Below are 16465 nucleotides of genomic sequence, written 5' to 3' on the forward strand. Positions count from 1 at the left end.
TGTTACTTTTAATTTATTAAAAGGGAAATTTCTCTCTCATGGCTAAATGTTTGTACCCTACATTTTTCTTAAGTCTGCTTTTATGACTAAGCTATAAATCTTATAAACAGAGATTTACAGTGGAAATGCCGACTTCTTTGTATTATGTCAGGTCAAAATGTCTAGCTAATTGGTATGCATTTGTCATAAACCAGGATTATGTTTTAGTCCAGGTCCTATATTTGACCACACATGGGGCAGATAGGTGTGGTCCAGTTCAGATGTGTTAATGTTTTTCTTTTTTTGTGGTGAATTGGGTGGTATGAGGCATTGCTTTGGAAAAGCATGTGGGCAAGGCAGGCATTTAGGATTTATGGACCTTTACTTAGCTAGTATTGCCCTTATCTTTCTTCTACCATATCGACCCGTATCCACTAGGGGACATAAGAGCACCTACTAGAAGACAAAATGAAAGCCAAACTAGATTAGAATTTTAACACTGAACTAGTATGATAGCAAAGACTCATTTTTTAGCTTCATACTTCATAAAGAAGTTACACGTTATGTTTAAATTTTTTAATCATCATGATAACTTTTTAGGGCAGGATCTCAATGAGATAGTCCTTAATGAGAACTAACAAGCGGCTAACTACCCAGTCTGTGCCATCTAACTGAGTGCATTTGTCATTAACTAAGTTCCTATGCGGTCTACTGAAGCTGTGCTGAGAATGATTCTGGATTTGCAAATTACTTTGTACAAAAAAGAATTACCTTTTAGGTTCAGGAGGTGAGATATCTGGGAAGAACATCTACCATCGGATTCCAAAGAACAAAAACCAGAAGTGGTCTATATGTTGTATCCCAGCCATCTGTTCCAGAGCTATGAATCCTGAGACTGAGCTGTAGTTAAGGGCATCACTGTTCCCAGCTTAATGATTCAGAAACTTAGGTATTTTTATTTATTTACCATTCTTTTTTCTTTTCTTTTAAGATATAATCTACAAACAAAAAAGGGCAAAGTGATACAGTGCAATAAGTTTTGACATGTGTAATCCATGCATATCAAGATGTAGAACTTTCCTCTCATCCCAGAAAATTTACAACTGTCCCTTCTCACACTCAGAACACGCATGTTTTCACCATAGATTAGTTTTGTCTGTTTTAGAATTTTACATAAATGGAATCATATAATGTATAGTCTGTTGCACCCGAGTTCTTCCAGTCATCTTAACATGTGTGAGATTCATCCATGTTTTTGGATGTATCGGTAGTTCTTTTTAGTGCAGAATAGTATTCCATAATATGAACATAACTACATTTTTAACCCATTCTCTTATTAATGGACACCTGGGCTATTCCTAGTTTGGGGGGTTTTCTGTTTTTTCTTATTAGTCAATAAAACTGCCATAAATATTTTGTACAAGGTTTGGGAGAACATATTTAAAATTTTCCCTTAGATGAAAAAAATTTTTTTTTCTCTTAGGTAAAAACAATTATCAATTGAATTGCTACAGGTATTTTGAAGCTCTGTAATTAGGTAATAAGCATTTTGTGTTGAAGTCTTTTTTGTCTAATATTAATATATCCACTCTAGTCTTCGTAGTCTTAATATTTGCATAGTATATTTGTTTTGATCATTTTACCTCCAACCAATTTGTTTATAATTTACTGTATGTCTCTTGTTAATTGACAATCTTTGCCTTTTAATAGAAACATTTACTTCATTAACATTTAGTGTACTAATATGGTTGAATTAAAATTTACAATTTTGCTATTTGTTTTCTATATATCCCATCTGTTTTCTATCCTTTCTTCCTTTTCTGCTTTATTTTAACAGAAAATGAAATAATTTTTAGTTTTCTGTTTTAACTCTTTTAGTAACTTTTCATCTGTACTTCTTGGCTTTTTTTTTTTTTTTTTTTTTGGTGGTCACTCTAGTGATTATAATTTATATTCTTTTCATAGTCTGCTGAGAGTTAATATTATACCACCTCACTACCCTTCATTCTTTGTGTGATTATTTTCATATATATATCCCAAACTATTCTGTAATTTTTGCTTTGAATGGTCGTATGTCTTTTAAATAAAATTAGAACATAATTATATATTTATCATATTTACCATCTGGTATCAATTTTCCTTAGTCTGAAGAATTCCCTTTAACCTTTTTTATAGTGCTAATCTGCTGGCAGTGAGTTCTCATCTACCTTAAAGTGCCTTTATTTTTCCTTCTTTGAAAGATACAGAATTTGGTGTTTTTAACTTTGAGTCTTATTTTTTAATGCAGCACTTTATTTTTTTTTATTTTTTTTAATGCTTATTTTTAATTTATTTATTTATTTTTTTAAATATATGAAATTTATTGTCAAATTGGTTTCCATACAACACCCAGTGCTCATCCCAAAAGGTGCCCCCCTCAATACCCATCACCCACCCTCCCCTCCCTCCCACCCCCCATCAACCCTCAGTTTGTTCTCAGTTTTTTAACAGTCTCTTATGCTTTGGCTCTCTCCCACTCTAACCTCTTTTTTTTTTTTTTTTCCTTCCCCTCCCCCATGGGTTTCTGTTAAGTTTCTCAGGATCCACATAAGAGAATGCAGCACTTTAAAGATGTCATTTCTTCATCTCTGGCCTCTGTTGTTTCTGATAAGAAGTTAGCCATTTCTCCTGTTGTTCCTCATATGCAATGTGTCCTTTCTTTCTGTCTGCTTTTATAATTTTCTCTCTCTTTATTTTCCTGTAGTTTGACTATCATATCCATAGATGTGGCTTTCTTAATATTTATCCTTCGTAAGATTCTTCACTGAGCTTCTCTTGTATACATTAAGTTTTTCAAAATATTTTGGGAATTTTGGTCATCACTTTCTCAAATTCTCTCTTCTTTTCAATTACACCTATTTAAATGTTTTGATATTGTCACACAGGCTGTGAAGGCTCTACTTTATCTCTGTTCTTCAGACAGAATGATTTCTGTTGATCTCCCTTTTTTCTGCTTATCTCCAGTCTGCTGTTAAACCCGTCCAGTAAGTTTTTCATTTCAGATACTATGTTCTCAGGTCTAGAATTTCCATTTTGTTATTTATAGTTTCCATTTATCTTCTGCTATTTCATGTCTATTCATTTATGACCATATTTCCTTTGCATGAGTGAAAGTTCCTGTCTACTATTTTCAATATCTGGGTTTATCCAAGGTTGGTTTCTATTTATTGATGGTTCTCCATGCCCATTCTGTTATGGGGCATATTTGCCTGCTTCTTTGTCTAGTTATTTTTTTATTGTATGGTGGACATTGTGATGATGTTGAGATTACAAATTCTGTTGTCTTCTTTTAAATAGTATTGAATTTTATTCCAGCAATCAGTTAATTTTCTGTCACATCAGATTGAATCTTATGAGGAGTGTTGTGGGTTTTTTGTAATAAACTTCAAACTTTTTAAAAACTTTATTTCTAGAACAGTTTTTAGATTCATAGCAAAATTGAATGGAAAGACAGTTTTCATATCCTCTTTGTCCCCACATATGCACTATCTTCCTGTCAACTTCCTGCACCAGAATGGTACATTTATTACAATTGACACATTAATATCACCCAAAGTCCACAGTTTATATGAAGATTCTCTTTTGGTATAATACATTCTGTGGGTCTTGACAACTGTTTAGTGACATGTATCCACCATTATAGTATACAAAGCAGTTTTACTACCCTAAAAATCCTCTGTGCTGTGCTGATTCCTCCCTCTTTTCCTGATAATCACTGGTCTTTGTATTATCTCCATAGTTTTTCATTTTCCATAATTCGATAGAGGTAGAACCATATAATGTGTAGCCTTTTTAGATTGGTTTCTTTCACATTGTAATACGCATTTAAGGTTCCTCCGAATCTTACCAGGGCTTGATGGCACATTTTTCCTTAGCAGTGATTAATATTCCATTGGCTGGATGTGCCAGTTTATCCATTTACCTCCTGCAGAACATCTTGGTTGCTTTCGTGTCGTGACAGATAGTCCCCTATTTGTAGTGGTTTCACTTAGGATTTTTCAACTTTAAGATGGTGTGAAAGCAATACACATTCCGTAGAAACCATACTTGGAATTTTGAGTTTTCATCTCTTCCTGAGCTAGCAACATGGGGTATGATGCTCTCGTGATACTGGGCAGCTGTAGCAAGCACAGCTCCCAGTTAGCCACATGAGCCTGAGGGTAAACAACGAGGCTTACAACCATTCTGTACCCATACAGACATTCTGTTTTTCACTTTCAGGACAGTATTTAATGAATTACAGGAGATATTTAACACTTTATTATAAAACAGTTTTTGTGTTAGATGATTTTGCCCAGCTGTAGGCTAATGTAAGTGTTCTGAACATGTTTAAGGTAGGCTGGGCTAAGCTATCATGTTCAGTAGGTTAGGTGGATTCAATGCACTTTTGACCTAGTGATATTTTCAACTTCCGGTGGGCATATCGGGATGTAACGCCATCGTAATTCAAGTAAGGTCTGTATAAATAAATCTGCTGTTTTCTGGAGGGGATTGTAGAGAATTGGTATAATTTCTCCCTCAAATGTTTTGTAGAATACACCAGTGAATTTATCTGGACAAGGATTACTTAATAAACTTTGTTAGGATGGGTGTAGAGTCACCCCCTACTCTAGAACTACAATAGCTCCACTTTTTTTTTTATATGAAATTTATTGTCAAATTGGTTTCCATACAACACCCAGTGCTCATCCCAAAGGATACAGGAGTGCTGATGCATAGGGGCACTTGTACCCCAATGTTTATAGCAGCACTTTCAACAAGAGCCAAATTATGGAAAGAGCCTAAATGTCCATCAACTGATTAATGGATACAATAGCCCCACTTCTAAGGCCTGTCCATTCTAGAGTGTTATTGGAGTATCTGGGTGTTCATTGAGGTTTCTCCACTGTTGGCTGATAGGGACATTCTGTGTCTCCCAGCTCTGTGCATTTTCAGGAGTCTCTGTATAGTCCAAAACTCCCAGGCAGCTGTTTTCTAACTTGTCTTATAGAGTCTTGTCCTGGTGCCCTGGGTATATGCAGCTTAGTATTTGGCTAAATACTTTCAGAGTGTCATACAAATTTCTGGAGTTCTACTCTTTAAAGCTCCGTTCTCTCTGGTATCCCACTCTTAAAAGTCCAGTTACTTCAGCTGGCCAGAACTCTAATCTTTGCTTCCCCAGCTCAGTGAGATGGCTGTGCTCTGCTAGCCACTTCCCCATGCCACAGTCTCCAAAGTCAGACAGATCATGGGCAGCTATGGGACTCATCTCATGTAGCTCTCCTCTCTCTAGAATCATAGACCTGCATTGCTTATTGTCTAACATCTAAAATTAGATATATTATGCCTGGCTTTCTAGTTGTTTATGGTGGGAAAAATACTCTGGTACAAATTACTCAATTGTAAATAAAGGAGAAGTCTTAACTGAGAATAAACTGAAGGTTGATGGGGAGTGGGAGGGAGGGGAAAGTGGGTGAAGGGCATTGAGGAGGGCACCTGTTGGGATGAGCACTGGGTGTTGTATGGAAACCAATTTGACAATAAATTTCATAAAAAAAAAAAGTAGAAGTCTTGCTTTTTTTTCAAAATATCTTTAACCAGATATTAAGGTGCACACATGTAGGCACAGACTCCATAGGCCTAACATAGAAAAGCTGCCGAGGCTTTGGGAGCTGAGTGGAGATTCCAGAGGTTATACATTGCCCTGGAAACACAGGGGTTCTAGCCATCCATAGTGGGAAGACATCACTGGAAGAACTGTAGGCACTCCTTTGAGAACCCCCAGAAGATCCATGCCTTAAGAGTGGGGCTACTCTAGCCCTAGAGTCAGGGTAGAAGGTTGGGTTCTAAAAATTAGTTTCCATTTGTCTTGTGCAGGACAAGGAAGACAGTTGCCCCAGGGATCTTTCTGTCAAGTTGGCTTGAATAAATTGGTTTCTGTTAAATAGCGTAAGTTAATGCAAACTAAACTGGGTGCCTAAATACTGAGTTAGCAATAAAGGAGTCTTCAGCATACCTTCCATGTGATTTTTTTTAAGGGAGGAGGATTTACAAAGATAATCTCTTCCTGTGTTGTTTTTCCCCCTCTTATGACCACTGGCCATACTTCATGTTTCCAGGTCTGGAAAAAAGTCCCTCCAGTACTGAAAGACTGATGCCCTTTGCCGTCTTAATTCCCAGAGTCCCATAAGCATAATGAATTGTTCACTGTATAATTTGTTCATTTAAAAATAAAAATATGCTGTTAGTGTTCAAACTATTTTTTCTTAAAAGAATGCGTTTATGAAGAAATATTTTAAAGGCTTTTATCAAGAGCATTTGTCTCATTACATATAAATATCTCTGATCTAGTAGAGCTAGAACACGTAGGTTTTTAGAAGATTAAATACAGTATTTCTATGGTGCTGACCGTTGTCTCAGTCTTGAAAGGGAATATACTGTATACTGGCTTTGAAGAAGTAGAGAAAGAGCTACTCTTAAGCACATATTCTATTTTCTGAAATGTCTCCATTCTTCTATCAGTTCTGCCTTTCATGGGTCATCAGTACCCACTCCCCTAGATGACTTCTTAAAACTGTCACATGTCAGAGAAAAGTCAATGCAAGATGAGGAAGTCACCTTGCTTTATGTGATTGACTAGACTTTCCCTGTAAAGCTTTTTTGCATCTTTAATTCCTAATTGCATTTTGTATTTTGATGATAGTAAGAGGTAGGAAGAACCATGAGTGAGTGATTAATTTATAAAGAAAATACTCAAGAATATTATAGGGAAAACAACTTGGGAATAAATTTAAAGTTTAATATGGAATATGCGAAGTGCAGTTTCACTGCTGTAAAAGTTATAGTCCACAGACAAGGTTTTGTCTGGAAGGACTTTTTAAAAATAGTTGTGAGATAATTTTAGTGCTTCAGGACAAAAAAAAAAAAAAAAAAAGAGCAGTTTGGATCAGCAATTCTTCAGAAGTTTGTGGTGGAGTAATAATAAAAACGTGGATTCTGACCTCAAAAAAGCTGACTGGCATGAATGAGTGCTTATATTCCTAAAATCTCATAAATTTTAGGTAAAAATGTAATGGCCCAAACAATATTTCTTAGAATTTGAAACAGACTGTTTCTACAATTCAAGTAACTTATCCAACAATTCAGTTAGATAACTTTTTAAAAAATGGAGTAATTCATTTTTCTGGCATCAAGGCCTTGACCATTAGCATAGCCAGTCCTGGGGTCCTCCTGCTCTTCTACTCATGACTGCCAGTAGGGGTGTGTGCCTCATCTCAGCTTTTCACAGATGTCAACTGGGCTTCTTAAAGGCATGGACTTCATATGTTTTTTCCTGTACTCACAACACCCAGCACAGCCAGCCCAGTGCCTGGTGCATAACAGTCGCTTAGAAAACGTTTTTAGAATGACAGAATCAATGCCTCTGCTTTACTGCCACAGATATTATTGTGGGACAGTATGGAACTTCGTTCATTATTTCCTCCCCTAAAGGTAGGTGATTTGTACTTTTAGAAAACAGTGTTAATTTTTTAATACTTTTCCTAAGCAAAAAGTTGGGGAAGAATGTAGGCCAAACCCAGGAGTATAGGTCACAGCAATTCTTGCAGAAAATTTTCTAACGTAAGTCTCCCTACTAGAGGAATTAAAAAATATTTGAACTCCATAAGTTATCTTACAGGGTGTTTTGGTAAATAGCTGCTCTAATTTACATGTTTTAGTGACTTCATAATAGTTCACATTGGTGACTATAATTTATTTGTATCAGTCCCATCTGAGTGTATTTTTAGATTGTGCGTACACACACGTCCTATCTTTGCACATATCTTTCTATTTCCTTAGAATAAATTCTTAACGTGTGAAGATGCCACATTATATTACATGCAAATTTTGTACAGTTGTAAGGATTAAATTAGATAATATTGTAAAGCCTTATAACAATGCCTGACAGTAAAATCTCAAGGGTTTTTGGTAGTAAAGTTATTGGTTGCTGTTTTTGTTGTCTCAAACCTTCCCACTAGACCTTGAGCCCCTTGATACAATAACATCCGTTAGAAAAACATCAGAGATCCCAATTCCACATGACTTGAACAATAAGTAAATTTATTATTCTTTATTAAATAGTAGAGAAATTTCATTACAATAAGGTCAGAGTAGTGGTGAGTTCAGAACTGGTTAATATAAAGTCTCAAGAGTATCATGAAGAACTACATTCCAGCCATGTGTGCCACCTGCCATCCTCACGGAGTCAGCTTTGTCCTCAAGCTTGTCCCAATCACATGATACAGTGCTTACCCTGGCTCCAGTAGTCCTATTTGAATGAAAAGAAGAAAAGATCCAGCTCTTCATAAGGCTCTATATACAAGGGTCTTTATTTAAGTTAGTCTTTAACCTCTCAGTAAAGAAGGCTTATTCTAAAGCCCTTAGCAGATTTACCCTTGTATTTCATTTGCCATCATGGAATAAATGGAATGGGACCACCATGACTGGCTTAGACCATTATTTTTCATACCCTTTGATCGTGATACACAGTAGGAAGTACATTTTAGACCATAACCAAGATACCTATCACACATGTATGTGTATATGTATACGTCTTACACAATTAAACATAATTCAAAATAAAAGCTTCTCAAAGTAATACCCTTATACCTATGATAAAGTTAAATACCATTTTTCTTTATAATTAAATACAAGGTTTTTTAACCCTCAAATACAAAAAAAATAGGAAGATTTAATTCAGTGTATAGGTATAATGTTCATGAATTTGTTCCAGTCTGGAATAAATGAGGACAATGAGCATATATGGTACACTATTAAGTCTACTATTTTAAATCCTGATTGAATCAAAATTGAAAATATGGAGCACTTGGGTGGCTCAGTTGGTTGAGCATCTGACTCTTGATTTCTGCTCAGGTCTTGATATCACAGTTCATGGGATTGAGCCCCGCGTCGGGCTTTGCGCTGTGGGATTCTCTTTCTCTGCCCCTCCCCTGCTTGCACTCTCTGTCTCTGACTCTCTGACTCTCTCTCTCAAAATAAATAAATAAATATTTTAAATGGACATAATTTAAAAAAACTGAAGATACTTTTTCACATAACTAGGTCACTGAGTGGTAAAATAATCTTAGTGATAATTCATGCAGATAAGACTCCTGAGTGAGTTCTACACTCAAGGAGACAGGCTGCAAAGTACCTGCATACCAGGAGTTGGATCAGTGAGAACCATCTTGGAAGCTGCCTAGCACAGAATATAGAAACATAAGACAACTAAGTGTAGTGTGTGATGCTGGATTGAATTCTGGATGGGGAGGAAAAATACTGTAAGTACAATTGGGGGAGTTGATGAAATTTGAGTATGGGCTCTACATTAGATAATAGTACATCGGTGATAACTTTTCTGATTTTGATTATTCTATGGTGGTATGTAAGACAGTGTCTTTGTTGTTTGCAAATATACACTGAGGTACTTATTTGAGGGAAAGCTAAGGAAATTCCTTGCATGTTATCCTCTGATTTTGAGATCACTTCAAAATTTTTAAAGTTTAAAAATGCCAAGAGAAAGTATTTTTCACCTGAAAAAAAATACGTATGTGGTTCTTGAGTCCACATATACTGAATGCATCCTATGTATATCATGTGTTTAATCCTTCTAATATACTGTTGGGTTTTGTTTGCTAGTATTTTGTTGAGGATGTTTGCATCTATCTTCACAAGGAATATTGGTCTATAGTTTTCTTTACTGATGTTATCTTTGTTTGGCTTTGACTTCAGAGTAATGCTGGCCTCATAGAATGAGTTAGGAAGGGTTCTCCTCTCTTCTGTTTTCTAGAAGAGTTTGAAAAGGATTAGTGTTAATTCTTTTTTAATGTTTGGTAGAATTCATCAAGCTGTCTGGTCCTGGGCTTTTCTTTGTTGGGAGATTTTTGATTACTGATTGAATCTCTTGCTTTAAGTCTGTTCAGATTTTCTTGTTTCTTCTTGAGCCCATTTTTGGCAATTTCTGTGTTTCTAGGAACTTGTCCATTTTTTATTGCTTTGCAGTTTATCTAGTTTAATTTGTTTTTAAATTTTTTATATACATTTATTTATTTTTGAGAGACAGAGAGAGACAGAGCACAAGTGGGGAAGGGACAGAGAGAAGAAGACACAGAATCAGAAGCAGTTTCCAGGCTCTGAGCTGTCAGCACAGGGCCTGATGTGGGGCTCGAACTCACAAGCCGTGAGATCATGACCTGAGCTGAAGTCGGACGTTCAACCGACTGAGCCACCAGGCGCCCCTTATCTAGTTTAATTTGTATTGAACAAGAATGCATTTTTATATTGTGTATATATATGTGATTCGGTTTTATGTGAATTTATACTTAAACCATACAAAATAAATCTGCCATAAAACTGCCTTCCCTTGCCTTGCATACGTGACCTAAAAGGCATTTATCATGTTGGTGTTTTGAGCATTCCATTGGCTTCACATCCTTACCAATACTTGGTATTTTCCATCTTTTGCATCTTAGCCATTTTGGTAGGGATGTTCCCAGTGTTTTTGTTTGGTTTTTAATTTTGCAGGTTTTATACTGTCATCTACAAACACATTGTTACCAACAATGCCATCTGGGGTCGATCATTTTTATTGTTTTGTGTATTTGTAAAATCATTTTTAAGTTTATTTTAAAGTCTTACAGGGTTTGTTTTTTTTTTTTTTTTTCTATTTAAAATGTGCCTCAAGTCCAGTTGAATGGAGGAGTCAGCATTTTCTCTCATTTTTGTCACTGTTAACACTTCCAAATCTGGTAGTTGAGCTTGCTTCATTGCTTTTCTTTTTCCTCAGAGTTTATGGTGCTTAAGGTCAACTTGAGCTAACTTAGTTAAAATATTACAATTGCTGATAATTCAAAAAGTGTTACACTCAGTAGCATCCTTTCTGAAAAATACAGTGAAAGTTTGTAACTAAACTTGGTTGAAAGAATCAGAACTTTGCCAATAGATGATAAACTTCTCATACTTTCTTTGATACTCTGCTTCATAAACTTGTAAAGTTACTCTTTAACCTTTCCGTCAATCTGTGACAGTCATTTATTAAAAGATCTAATGAGACAACCAGGAACATTGAAATTGAAATTGTCCATGTTCCTGGCCAATTTATGTATCCCTCTCACGTGGTACCCTCACCTGGTTGCATTATTGATTGTACTGTTTATTCCATGTTGAATATGTGCAACATGCTCTGTGTGGGTTATTTCTGTCTTGACTTTTCTGTGCTGCTGGCCAGCCACCAAATTAACTTTATGACCCTCTAATTGATCACAACCCTCAGCTTGAAAACCATTGATTTTACTGTTATTATCATCTGCTGCAGTGAGGCCAGTCTCCCCAAATCATATGGTCTTCCAGGGATGGGGTGGATGCATGGAACACAGTCACATTTCTGTTTGGAAGGAGGAAAAGAGGGTTGGAGACTAGAGGTTAGGCAACCAAGACCGTCCAGCTACAGGGACTACTTACCAAGCATCTGGTGTGGTTTGACATATGTGGGGTTGTTTGCCTTTATTCTAATGGCTCGCAACTATGACTTTTAGTTTTTCCTATTTGCTTATAGTTTTGTCTCTTTCCTCAGATACTTTTCTTGTCCCTGTCATGGTGCTTGCTGCTACGTTGTCTGCCATCTACCTTCTCATTTTTAAACTGTCCCTTTTCATTTTGCTGTTTCTCATCTACTTAGGCCAAGAAGACTCTCCAGCTTCTTAAAAAGTTGTGCCTCAAAAGTAATCAGGTTCTTAGCAGGGTCTTAGGTTTTTCTTTATGATCCTTTTCATGATTATGTTTGCTTATTAGGACTTTTAAAATTATGTCTGTAGTTTTTAGCTGTGGCCTAGATAACGAGGTTATCTCTGAAATATGAGAATACTCCTGCACCCTTCAGTCTTCCAGAACAAAAACTTCTATTACTAAAAGATAATAGTGTAATTACAATCCTTAAGGACTCTATTTACTCTATGGTCTTTGTAAGAGTTTAAGGTTATCAAACTTAACCTTGTTTTCTTGAGACAAATGGGGAAGGATGCTGACCTATAGTTTCACATCTGGGAACAACAACTAGAGTACCTTTAAGTTTAGAATTATGAATAACATCAAGTGTATTAGGAGGTACTCATTGTGGTAATCTGGCTTCAGTTAGCCAACAAATATTTACCTTCAAATACTGTGTTTCATAAATACTAAGATGCACATTTTCTTACATTTTAACATCTCTGAAATCAGGATGCTTAACAATTAATGGTGTCCCAAAAAAATTAAAAAAAAAAAATTAATGGTGTCCTATGGTTGCTGTTGGCCCCGGGGCATATCGTGGTGTAGTTTCTGTGCGAACTTGATTATTAATCTTGGAGCCATGACTGAACTGCAGGCCCTTCGCTGTTTTAGTCAGCAAGCTATTGAACAATAAAACACTTAAGGATCTTTAAGGAAAGAATAGGAGTTTTGTTGCTGTCCAAAATCTCTTCTGTTGATACTTTCTGTTCAGATTAAGGTAGAACTACTACCACAGCTTACAGAATGAGCATCAGAAGCTTTAAAGAAACTCTCAGAGACTATGGAGTATAACTGTTTCAGGAAATGCTCCATGACCTGGGATCTTAAGAGTTCAAGGGCAATACTGAATGGAGAAATTTGGACATCTAAGGCTCCGAGTAAAAAAGTGGTTCAGAAGAGTTGAATGCTGAATGTGAAGAAATTTTAGAAATACCTTAACCAGTTTAGATTGCTTATATTTTCCTTTTTATCTGTGCATAATAGATGATTTAAGAACTTCCTAATAAGTCTAAAAGAATTCTTTCAGTATTTAAAAAAGTAAAATTTTCAAGCATCGTGTCATGATTTAACAGGCAGTGTAGTTTCTTTCTTAGTGGTACGTCAACTAACAGTGCCTTTGATAAGCAATAATATCTTCACTGTGATGAAACAGAGTTTGATTTACTGTCACACTTCTTGTGTATTAGTGTACTGCTTCCTACGATAATTTACGCTGTCTTCTCCTAAGAGGAACTAAGGAACAATGCACATGTGAGTGAAGGTAACACCACCAGGCAGCGTGTGAATGATGGAGACCAGTAGGTCTCCAAGTGTGTTCCTGGAAGCAGCAGCGGCAGCACCACCTGGGGGCTTATTCGCATGCAGATTCTCAGGCCCCACCCCAGACCCACTGAGTCAGCCTGTGTTTTAACAAGCCCTACGGATGATTTTGATACCATGCTAAAGTTTGAGAACTACTGTTCGGGCAGAATTCTGGGAAAGGGAAACTTACTGGTGCTGTTCTATTGAGGTTAGGTATATGAGTGATTTAGAGGGTAAGAAAACATAGATTCCTTAAGTTCAGCTCAGTTACATGCTCACAGTGTGTTTAAGAAAAGTGAAAAAATGTACTACGTTGTGTCTCAGCCAGCTGCCGGTGACACAGATATATAATGGAGTAGTCCAAAACCTGCCTGTCTTGCTTTCACTTTTGGTTGACTTTTGATCTTTGTCTTTTTAGCATGACGTATCTCAGACTTTGCTCAAGGCAACACTGGACAGTGTTGTAGAAGAATGTGTCAGCTTTGTGGGAGTGGATATTAACATCTGTTCTGAAGTTTTGTTGAGGTGAGACGAGAGGTCTGTGGCTGAAGATCACAGAATCTTCAGTTTAACTGGCTGTTCAGTTCAAACTGAGCTAACGTAAGGAGACACATGTATGAAGTTGTCAAGTATAAAAAACCTCTGAGTTCCTACCTTGCTCTAGGTAATCAGTTTGAGGGGAAGACATCGTTCAAAAAAAGACTTACAACAATTCACATTATCCTTTTTAATACTGCAAATCTAAAGTGAAGAGCATATGGTAACCATTGAGTGCATTAGTGTTGCTAATAGAACTTAAATAAGGTTAACATGGAAAAGAGCTGTTTCCCACCACATGAGAGTAGATATTTTTCACTAGTTCAGTCTCTTGCATACATCTGTCAAAGCTGGCAATAACCAGAAGATAAATTCTGAGGGTTCAAAGTATGGTTACCATATTTTTACCTGGAATCTGCAAGTCACATATCAAAATCTTTATCGTACTATAATCATGTCTTATATACCCTTTTTAGTGTGGTTATAGAAGAGCTGCTTTTTTCCGTTCATAGTTTGGCATTTATTACACAAGTCTGCTGATGCAGCATGAAATTCTGGACCTCTGTAAAAGATCTAGACTTCTTTGCTTTGAGATTAGTATAGCAGAAAATATCCCTTACATTTAAAGGTGTTGACTTTCTACCACAGCTACAAACAGTCCATAATTTCATGTATAAAATTCAGTAATAGAATTAAGAATCTCTTAAATAGTAATTTTTAAAGTTAGCACCAAGCAAACTACTTAATGATAGAGTTTTTATATTTTTAAACTAACCAGGACAGTCATGACTTTCTATAGTTTAAGGCTTTATGTTAATGAGAATAGGCTGATTAAAAAAAAAACCGGGTACTACAACACAGCTGAAGCTATTGTAACTTTTGCTCCTAACTCACTTTGTAAACTAAGCAGGAAAAGGCAGAATTATTACTTGATTCAGAAACACGAGGAACATGAATAGTATAGAATTACTGTGGGGAACAATTCTTTTCTTTTCTTTTCCCAGTGTCCATCAGTTTACCAGCATCTTTATGACAGCTGCTGGTTTTGTCATTAGTTTGCATTGTGTTGTCCTTGCCTCCTCTTGGACAACTCTTTCCCCTTTGTCTTTTTTATTTAACTCCCCTTTGGATTTACTTAACTTAGAGCCATATGACAGTATGTAATTGCAATGGTTTTTATGATGCATATCGTTGACTTTCCAGATGAGATCTTTTCTTTGATTATTCTTAGAACTATTGTATCTACCACATTATTCATTTTGTTTATTTTTTTAGGCATATTGCAGGACTCAATGCCAACCGAGCCAAAAATATTATTGAATGGCGAGAGAAAAATGGACCCTTTGTCAACCGAGAACAGCTAAAAAAAGTGAAAGGGCTGGGTCCAAAATCTTTCCAACAGTGTGCTGGCTTCATCAGAATCAACCAGGATTATATTAGAACATTTTGCAGGTGATTATTAAAGTGTGCGCTTTGGGTTCTGTTACCAACCTTCTCTGTTACTGTTGCACATCCTGCTCACTGGCCTAAATCCTAGGTGTCCATTTGTTCAGTCCTTCAGTATATGTTGACTCTAATCTTTGCTCGGCACTGGGAATCCAGCAGTGAACAAATCAACAAATTCCATGTTCTCGTGAAGTTAAATTTTAACACGAGGCAAACAATAAATAAACTAGTAAAATAAATAGTTTCAGATGTAGTAAATATTATACACATTAAAACAGAGTGATATGACACTGTCTTGGGGAGCGGTACAACTGCTTTCAATGAGTTATTCATTGAAAAGTTATTTGAGCTGAATTTTGAATGAAATGAAGGAGCTAACCACACAGGGATTAGAAGGAAAGCATTATAGGAAGAGCATGCGGGATGTGTGCAAGGTCCTAAGGCACGACCAAATTTGGTGTATTCGGGAAATGAAACTAAGGCCAATGGGATTGGAGCATCACAAGTGGGAAGGACCGGTACAAGAAGAGGTGACAAAGAGGACTTCACAACAGCCACTTCATATTGACAGCTGTTTCCCTAAGTATACTTGGGCCTCCCCACACCCTCCTCCCTGACCAAAGCATAATTGTCAGTTGTGTAGATTGAGAGCTAAATTCTTGCTCTTAATTTCTAATCCTGCTAGCACAAAAGCAAAGAATTTGGGTAAACTTCGCATTTTGTAATCATGAAAGAATAGTTTTTATGTACTTGCTACTTTGGGACTACCTGTCTATATTCGTTTCTATTATGTTTTTCTTTTGACAAAATTATAATAAAGGGGCGCCTGGGAGGCTCAGTCAGTTAAGTGGCCGACTTCAGCTCAGGTCATGATCTCGCAGTTTGTGAGTTTGAGCCTCACCTTGGGCTCTGTGCTCAGAGCATGGAACCTGCTTCGGATTCTGTGTCTTCCTCTCTCTGTGCCCCTCCCCTGCTTGTGCTCTGTCTCTCTCTCAAAAATAAGTAACCATTAAAAAAATTTTTTTAATAAAAAATTGTAATAAAAGTAATATGGAAGAATAATCTTTAGTCTGGCAAAGACTAATAAGGGAAAACCAGACCCACTGGACAGTAATAATGATAATAATAATAATGGAAAACCAGCCCCACTGATAATAATAATATTAACAATATAAAGTTATAGTTACATAACTGGTTTTGATGTAGAAATAGATGAGAATAAAGTCTGCAATTCACCAAAATATAGACAGAATTTAGTTTATGATAAAGGTGGAGTTTCAAACACTGGTATTATGACAGCTGGCAGGAATTTGATATGTGTAGGGGAAACTGTAGTTGCACCTCATACCTTATACCCAAATAAATCCCAGATGGATCA

The 16465-nt window shown here is 36.4% G+C and overlaps 1 protein-coding gene across 3 annotated transcripts in view; it reads left to right on the forward strand.

The window, feature by feature from the left end:
* The window catches only part of SRBD1 (S1 RNA binding domain 1), a 203974-nt gene that overhangs the window by 161560 nt on the left and 25949 nt on the right, over positions 1-16465 (forward strand). For all 3 annotated transcript variants that reach the window (XM_060607037.3, XM_060607099.3, XM_060607042.3), the window contains exons 17-18: positions 13523-13629; positions 14917-15093. In XM_060607037.3, the coding sequence (XP_060463020.3) occupies positions 13523-13629; positions 14917-15093 (284 nt within the window). The remainder of the gene's footprint in view (positions 1-13522; positions 13630-14916; positions 15094-16465) is intronic.

This window comes from Panthera onca, chromosome A3, assembly GCF_046562875.1.
Source record: "Panthera onca isolate mPanOnc1 chromosome A3, mPanOnc1 haplotype 2, whole genome shotgun sequence".
Taxonomy (NCBI): domain Eukaryota; kingdom Metazoa; phylum Chordata; class Mammalia; order Carnivora; family Felidae; genus Panthera; species Panthera onca.